The 9104-nt window shown below is 41.7% G+C and overlaps 1 protein-coding gene across 1 annotated transcript; it reads left to right on the top strand.

Moving 5' to 3' along the window:
* The first annotated feature begins 448 nt into the window (after positions 1-448).
* On the top strand, positions 449-7310 carry dcun1d4 (DCN1, defective in cullin neddylation 1, domain containing 4). The gene is made up of 11 exons (XM_080033009.1): positions 449-481; positions 1815-1885; positions 1985-2024; positions 2359-2446; positions 2525-2613; positions 2785-2855; positions 3126-3217; positions 4137-4245; positions 4733-4837; positions 5013-5115; positions 5217-7310. Exons 1-11 carry the CDS (start codon positions 463-465, stop codon positions 5270-5272), a joined length of 843 nt encoding a protein of 280 aa, XP_079889135.1. The 5' UTR covers positions 449-462; the 3' UTR covers positions 5273-7310.
* Positions 7311-9104: the final 1794 nt, after the last annotated feature.

Raw genomic sequence — 9104 nt, 5'->3', positions numbered from 1 at the left:
GGCTTTAGCCGATTATGGCTATACGGGCCATAACCGGACATAACTAACACTGGCAGCTCCGCCCGGAAGAGTTGTCAGTATTAAACGGACCCAGCGCCGATCCAGCGCCGATCCAGCGCCTACAATTGGAGCCAATCAGATTCCATCGTGGGCTGGTTTTAGGCTTGCACGAGGAAATTCTGGTGATTGACATGCCTATTAACATCTCTGGACCAATGAATCACAGAGGTAGCGCAGCCTGTTTGGGAAGCCTGACCAATCACATCCAAGGGTAGGCGGGGTCTATTTCTATCCCTCTCCTTCTCGTGACATGACACTTTTAACAGCCAATCGGCGGCTAGCGCAGGCGGAGATCTGACGGGCTGCTGTTCAATCATCGTCCGAGGGCGTGGCTTGCAATGACATGGCCCACCTATTGGCCGGTCTGCAGACTTCCCACAGACAGTTGTATGTTTCACAAAAATGCACTCTGATGCGGCAAGTAAGTAGTAACGTTATAGAGGCTTTTCTGCATCAAATTACGAGCCCTCGCGGATGCTGCAGAGTTTGTCGCAGAGGAGCTAATAGATGTTTTGTGTTTTAACGTCTACTCATAGCCCGTGCTTGTGTAGGATTTGATGAGAACGAATAATTTGCTGGGGGCTCTTTGTATTTGTCAGTGCTGTCTTGGGCGACAACAAAGGAAGAATAGCTGGTGTAATTTCAGTTGTTTTGGACATGCTGGGGGTTACATTTGACATGGCAGTTTTCCTAAAGTTCATATTTTGCGTGACGTTAGCAATGCACAGTTGAATGCAGACGATGTTAGTTGAATACTGGAGGTTTTCGATGGTAATGGGTGCGTTCGGATCTTTAAAGTCATCATGACTGAGGATGCAATAGGTGTTTCAACTCAAACTTAGGATCAACGCAATGCCATTGTAAATAGGTCAATTTTCTGGTCAGCTGCAGACTATTACAGAGATTGAAAATTGTGACGCAGTTGTGTAAAACATGTTTCATTGCTGGTTGCAGCAGCGCTGACCAGCTTTGCGGCACTCACAACAGCTGCTGCAAAACGTATTCGCAATGCTAATGTGTCAGTGAGAATATGATGTTAGTTTTTTTTTCAAAACAGTGTAAATGCATTCAATCAGTTGGGATATATGTCGGGGGGGTAGAGGGGTCTGAAAGAAATAGTTGTTTTGCAAAGGCTTGGGAATTGTAGTTTAGTTTCCCAGCCATAATTTAGGATTAAATGGCCTCTTTGAAGGAAACGGACTACAACGCCCATACGACCAACTCTCTTGATACTTTGTAAACTCTGTGCAAGTTGCCCGTCTGCACTGCTATTTTAGGTATGCAGCTAGTGCTACCAGCTCGTCACTGTGTTTTGTGTGGTTTTGGCCTCTAGAATTAAATTAAAAGCTTCGCTAGTGGATGACAGCTTTTGAATCGGAATGCATAGATGACATTTAGCGACGAGGTAGCATGCATGATCACATTTTGACGAGTTTGCATGTCTTTCGGGGAATATGCACAGAGTCACTCCCTTAATCGTGTGGGAAATGTTTCTGTCGTTTTTATGAAACGTCAACACTTGTTGTACAAATCAGACAAAAGTTGTTTGTCAGGACTGGTGACTTTATGTCGATCGCTGACAAGAAATAAAATCCTAGGTTCTTGTTAGTGCTGTGATGATGTCACCTTCTCGTACCCTTGTACTTGTACCGACCTCATACGTGTGAGTAGGAGCAGCAGGTTGTGTGTGTGTGTGAGTGTGTGCTATGCTTCAGGTTGAATTCTTAACGTTATCTTTTTTTTCATGGAACTAGATTTTCAGCTGAATTCCCACTTGACCACACTGGCCAGCATCCATAAGATCCACCACACCTTACACAGGCTGGTAAATACATATTTGCAGCATTGTATTAAATATTTTAGTTTTGTGTGAGTTTGCATGTCGTGTCCAGAAAGTGGTATTTGTATGCATCTGTTTTGACAGAACCTGACAGAAGACGTTGGCCAGGATAGCAACCCCACAGGTAAATATTGAGCCTTTTGTTTATTAGACAACATTTAAGAAAAAAATGCAACTTACAATAAGTGCTTTCGGCCCTGTGGATGCAACCCAAACATTTCAGGAATCATGCAAGTGCATCAATTTAATCAAATATGCTGAACTGCTTCAAATACTTACTGTCACCACTGTGATTACTAGGACAGCCATGCATCAAACTACAGTCAAACATTGTGTCCTTCCGATTAGGACTGCCGGCTCTTGTGAGAAACCATGCATGTTTAGCAAGAGACAATATGCATCGTCTATTTGTGTGCAAAGTGGCCTCCCTTCATTCTGTCTTGCACTTCCTTCCCTAGCTTGTTGCTCCAGAGCCATGCCTCCTAGGAAAAAGAGGAGACCCTCGGCTGGAGATGACATGTCGGCCAAGAAAAGTCGACAAGACAGGTGTGTAATCCCTGCTAATTTTTTTTTTTTGAAAACCTTTCGATGAGCTTGAGGCCGATACTTCTTTTTCATCTGCAGTGTTTTCAGAAAACATGAAACGTCACAAATCCGCGAGGAGGAGACATTTTCCAGTAAAAGATGCCTGGAGTGGTTCTATGAATATGCAGGTGAATTATAACATTTCAAAGCTCTGCACCAGGAATCACCCCACTCACGTCACCAATGCGCTCTTGGATTTATCCACATTTAATTTAACCACTGATTTATGGTGTATGTATTTTTGTCTCCACGTGTGCAATTGATGCTAATGTGACTTTGCGCTTGTCTGTCTCAAATAGGTTGTGACGATGGGGTGGGACCAGAAGGCATGGAGAAGTTCTGTGAGGACATTGGAGTGGAGCCGGAGAATGTAAGTGACTTGTGGCTACGCTAAAATGTAATGGGTATTATTCTTCATAATTACCATTAGTAGTTTATTACAAGATTGTGCAGAACAATTTTCACTCCACTACTCATTTACACTTGTTCTTTGTTCAAAGGGTTATGGAGTTCAGTCTTTTTCTGTGTATGACATGTAGGAGGCTTGCCATTTCACTTGACAGATTGATGATATAGATTGACACGTTTTTTTCTATTTAGGGATTTCTCTGTAGCTATAAAGCTTGTTGTTTGTGCCCAGGTGGTGATGCTGGTTCTTGCCTGGAAGCTGGACGCTCAGAGTATGGGATATTTTACTCTCCAGGAGTGGCTGAGAGGCATGGGCTCACTACAGTACGTCATTTACCCACTTTTAGTCTTTTTGCACATTTTTGAGCACTTGTCAAAGTATAGAGTATGTATTTGCCTGAGCAGCAAAGTTCGGTTCAGAACGGCACGGTTCGACAGGGCACTAGTGTAACCCTAGAGCTGGCTTGCGTTTCCACTGCAGACAATTCCCTTACTTGGTAGGCGGGGTTTATGCCTAACAGCGATATCTGTGATCAGAGTATACACAGTCTTCTATGGGTCACAGCCATTGAACGTTGCTGGCCAGAGCAGCTACGTCAATATCGTGACATCGTAGCAGCTGGACACAGTGTAGCCCGCTGATTAATTCAATGTAGAGGAAGAACGTGACACAACAAACCAAGAGCTGCACGCTAACATTTTTATCTAACCACAAGACTCTGCACTCTTGCCGAGGTGAATTGAATTGAATTGAAAATGTTTTTATTTCGAACAAGTAAATAATAAAAAATAAAAAAGCAATAATAAACAATAAAATAAATGAAACAAGTGGACAGTTACAATAAAGTAATATTTACACATAATGAAAACCACAAATGAAAATAAACTGTCTTACACTTGCTTTACCTGTTCGAAAAGGGGTGAGAAGAAGAAAACGTATTTAATCTCACCCCTTCTCCCTGATTTATATATCTATAATGACTATTGGCTTCCTTAAGGTGGTGGTGACTAAATATAGCAGTTTATCTCTTGCACGGTCGAACCAACCAACGGACTGCAGTGTGCAGCTTCACCCTGTTCGTACCCCAACAAAAGGTTGACAAAAATAGGTCTACACGGTTCGCTTATTTTGGTACCCTTTCCAACTTTTGAAAGTGTAAATGCAAAAAAATTAGAGCCGCAACGAACCGCACCACACCATTCAGTGGAAACGAGGCTTAAGTAACTTTTCTGCTGTTGTCAGGTGCGACTCCACAGAGAGGCTGAGGAACTCACTCGACTACCTGAGATCTGTCCTAAACGACAGCACCAGTTTTAAGCTCATTTACAGATATGCCTTTGATTTCGCTCGGGTGAGTCAAGCAATATTTTTTTCTGCAAAGCAGCCTACATTCACAGCATTCTGAAAACATTTCATGTCAGTTCAATGTAAATAACCCCTGGAAGAAACGTTTGTGTTTTGCCTGATTGAAATTCTTTTTGTGTCTAATTCAAGCCAATGTTCAGACCTCATGTTGATGTTCTAAGTGTGTCTACCTATTTACATAGTCTGACTTTTTTCTCACTTAGACACCTATTAACCTTGATTATCAAGAAGGCATGTCTCTATGATACAGTGAATGAAAATACAAATAGTGAATGAGAGAAATACACAGTTAGTGTGATAATTGACCTCTGTTGTATTTTATTAATCATAACAGCAGTGGGTTAAGGAATTCAGCCTGATATGAGCATTTGGCCATGTTTGATGATAATGATGCTACTAGACGGCCCGTGTTTTAAAGTGTGCTTGACGTTTTGCATTAATGTCACAAAGCTCTGCATGTTTTAATTGGACAGGAAAAGGATCAGAGGAGTTTGGACTTAAACACAGCCAAGTGTATGCTGGGGCTTCTTCTAGGAAAGACGTGGCCTCTGTTTCCCGTCTTCAATCAGTTTCTAGAGGTAAAGCGCCATGTTTTACACATTTCCCCAACAACATTTTACAAAACTAAAGTTGTCCCATATAGTAGAAGTTGCATAAGAGTGTGTCATTTCCAGTTTGACCTTAAATAGCGTTGTTGAAACTAAAAGTTGGTGGTGCTGTAATAATTGAAGGCGTTTATTTGCTTTTCCTCAGCAATCCAAGTACAAAGTCATCAACAAAGACCAATGGTGCAATGTATTAGAGTTCAGCAGGACAATCAACCTGGACCTCAGTAACTACGATGAGGATGGTGCCTGTGAGTGAACATGCATCTGAGCATAAAAGTGACAACAGAGCATTGGGGAGTGGGATTGTTGCGCAAATCTAATCCCCTGTATTCTCTTATCCTTTCATCAGGGCCAGTTTTGTTGGACGAGTTTGTGGAATGGTACAAGGAAAGGCAGATGTCATAGGTGCAGCGCAACATCGGAAAAATACAACTGTGACAACAAACGACTATGAGAATCAACAACCAATAAGTAAACAACACAAAAATGGTATGGCAGTGACAGTGGGTGTGTCCTGGTAGAGGAGGGGTGAGGGCTGTGGGTGGGCTTGGGTGGGGGCACTGAGTTTTCAGCCTGGGTGCATGCTGCCCAGCGCACGGAGGCGCCATTGTGGACTTATGTTCCCTTCAGATGTTGCACAGTGGGCAAGCCTGCAGCCATCCCCAGTGGCATTGCTCCCTCTCACTGTGACATGTCATATTGCTGTCTGTGTTAGGATAACGTAGTGTTGTGCGTGGATGATGGAAGCCAAAATGGTATTGTGTGGGAGAACCGCTCCTCACCCCTTGTCTTCAGCAAAGAGAAACCAACAGAAGCGACCATTAATGCATTGTGTCTGAGTCTTTTACAGGGTCACTTTGACCTGGGCACATTTGAATATTATATATCTGTGCAATGAACTTAAAAATGAGCTTTTCTGGATGGACAGCACTTACTATTGTTAGTCATATTTTGAGTTAGCAAGGAGTTCTTCAAGAAGCACACTGTGTCAAATGAATGATCACAGGTTTCCTATGCCTGTGTTGTTTACTATTGATCTGTGCCAGTGATTTTCTTTTTTCCTTCCAGTTTTTGTTCCCTCCTGCTGTTTTGCTCCAGCTAATGCTAACAGTTTGCTAACCCCCTGCAAAGGCTTCAGACCTCATAACACCAAACAAATCAGCATTGCTGCTTACTAACTCTTATTACAGTACAGCGGTGAGCCTCTAGTGCTCTGATCAGCATTTATTGGTCTGATGACTAATATATGTATCCACGTTGTGTAGGTAAGAGTATTACTGTGCCTAAAAACATGGAAGTCACTTTGTGTGTGTGTCCCGCACACATACCAACAAACCCAAATGTATATACATGTGTGAGAACACACACACACACACACACACACACACACACACACACACACACACATACACACTCTCTCTCTCTCTCTGAATGGTCAGGGATTATTTCAGGATGAATTCAGACTTTTTGGGCTGTGTTAAAAGTTGATAGCTGGTGTCCATTTTGTCTTGATATGTGGCATCTAGTAGCATCTCTCCAAACACTGACAGTGTTAATATAACTACAGTGGAAGACCAGTGACCCTCTCAGGACGAGGTCCTTAAGGCTTGAGTAGAAAGGTAGGTTTGCTGATAGCATTGCTTTGTACCACCCGTAGGATCTAATCAAATCAATGGACACTGGCATTTTGGAACTGTGATGATGCTATGCTGTTCTTTTCGCCTAGTATAATGTTCTCGTAAGACATGTATACATTTTTGTCCTTGGCTGTGGTGTGATGCTGAATCGTCAGATTTAATATTTGCATGCATGCTCCAACAGAGCCTTTTGTGAATGGATGAGATTTTTTGAAAACATTTTCCAAATGTGTTTTATTTTTGGTTTTGTACAGGAATTTGTGCAAGTGTTTTGTGCTTATTTTGATATTCACGATCATGTAATTTTAATTCTGATGGAGAACATGATTGTGTCTATTAAGACCTGGAACACACCTGTAACCTCATGGTGGAACAGGAGTTCCCTCCTGCATTTGCCCCATTTTACACATGCTGTAAAGCTGTGGCTATTGTACTTGATTTAATTTTATTTATTGAATACACTTTTATTCTTTCTTAAATACATTTTTGCACCACACTGTCATGATACACATAAAATGCCCATTGGAATTTGTTTCGGTAGATTATACACATCAAAATCAACTGCAGCGCTATGAAAAACTCTATTGTCATTGCATCAACCATCAGCAAAACTTCTAAAATAGAAGTAGTTGTTGGATTGCCTACCCAATGTAGAGAGTTAAATGTTTTATTATTCTCCCACAAGAATGCAGGAGGATGAACACCCTTGTCCCAACTGTATATATGTATGTAAACTATGTAACTGTCTATATGTCTGTTTTCACTATAACCTATGTCTATATACATAAATAAAAGGGTTTATTAACGTACTGGCTAATTTTTTTGGCTCTTTGGTTAATAGATTGTCCATTAAAAAAAACATTATGTACCTCGGTAATACTCTGGTCCTATAGATGAACTAATTTTTACAAATGAAAGCTCATGTTTTTGTTCAGTGATGATTTTATTAAGGACTCTTTAATGTGTTAATAATGCACGACCATCAAGATGATATGGATTACAAAGAGACGTCTTTATTAATTAACAGAAATAAGGTAAATCCACAAGATAAACATGGAATCCTCTACTGCGCTCTGCAACAGTTCCATACAATAAATTAACATTTACATTTAATTTCAAGTTTAATGCCTATAAAATATAATATAATTCACTATACTTGTATCATTGACTGGTACATTTAAAATCGTGTAACGCCACTTATCGTTTTGTAGCTAATTAGGATGCAGTGTCTCAAAAATTACTAATGTTTGTGGAGTCAAAATAGGCTACTAGGTTTTGTGACATTAGTGAAGAAGGGTCAGATTCCCCTGTGTTCCTGCTCTGCTTCAAATAAGATCGGGTGCTTTCCAACCCATGCAAGCTCTACTGTTCATCTGGTGGTGGTGAAGTTGGAATAGGTGGTGGAGCGTCCTGTGGTGGTTCCATATCTCCAAAGTCATGCCTCCTGTAGCGGCGAATATCATACAACAAATCTGAAGCTGTTCTCTGTTTTAGTGAAGTAGAGGAAAGATATGATTGTTTTATTGGCTGTTTGGCCAGGGGCTTGTCAACTTGTGATACATTGTCATCAAAAAGACGAGATGCACCATTATCTAAAATTTCGTCCCTTGTGTCCCACTCTCTTCTGTTTGAAGACATGGCTGTTAGGGCACTGAGGCCTTTCTTTTCCCTATTCTCCTCAGAAATAGCTCTCAAAATCTCATTTGTTCCGCCAGATGAGTTGTCAAACTTGTTAAGACCTCTGCTGGATGCAAGAGAAGAAGTATTGGCACTAAGAGATGAGTGTTCATGCCATAGTGTCACATTTGCCGTACCTCTGTCTGGTTTAACTTTGCCATCACTAGGGTATGGTGGGCGAAGTTCTTGCTCTGCAGGTAAAGCCTGCTGTGGAGATGATAAGCCTCCATCCAAACTTCTCCTCGTACTGGAGATAGAAGGGTCTGATATTTGTCGACCGACACCAGTCCACCTTATCTCAGGTGGTAGGTCCACATATGTTGTGCGACCAGACCGCTCAATCATTTTCTCTACTACACCATCAAAGCTCTTATTGAGAACTACGCTTGGGGAAAGAGATGTATTTCTGTCTCCCACACCATGGAATAGACCTTCTGGGGCGAAATTTACTATTTCAGCCCCTGTATATCTTTCTTTTGCATGGCCAATAGTTTCCCCACTGAGGAACAGAGAAGTACTTGGTGGTAGTGATGAAGCTTTGATAATTGAACGCTTGTATGTGACTAGAGAGTCATTGTCTGTCATTCCTGACATATTTGACGTATATATGCTTTGTTTTACAGTCTGTCCTTTCACCTCATTTTCACTCTCGCTGCAGGAAGATGGGGAACTACTTTGCTCTGGTAATGGTGCCTTGACATTCAGACGCCTCTTAATGCGTGGGACTCCATGGCTAAGGTCAGGAGCACTGTGGTCTATCGTGTCATTCTCACTGTTTGAGCTGGACGATGCTTCCCTCTGTAACGGTGCTTTAATGTCTAAAGCCCTCCTGATATGCGGGATAGAGGTGAGACTCAAATTAGGCTGTATTAAGTCTGAATCCTCTTCCACTTTTGAGGGTTGGCTTTTCAGCTCTACCACTG

This window comes from Ammodytes marinus (genome assembly GCF_949987685.1).
Source record: "Ammodytes marinus genome assembly, chromosome: 8".
NCBI lineage: Eukaryota > Metazoa > Chordata > Actinopteri > Uranoscopiformes > Ammodytidae > Ammodytes > Ammodytes marinus.
This window is presented reverse-complemented; position numbering and strand designations above follow the sequence as displayed.

Coding starts and splice junctions, on each gene's coding strand:
- dcun1d4 (XM_080033009.1), top strand. Junction 3,218..4,136: donor AGAGGCATGGGCTCACTACA/GTACGTCATTTA, acceptor TGCTGTTGTCAG/GTGCGACTCCACAGAGAGGC. Junction 5,116..5,216: donor CTACGATGAGGATGGTGCCT/GTGAGTGAACAT, acceptor TCCTTTCATCAG/GGCCAGTTTTGTTGGACGAG.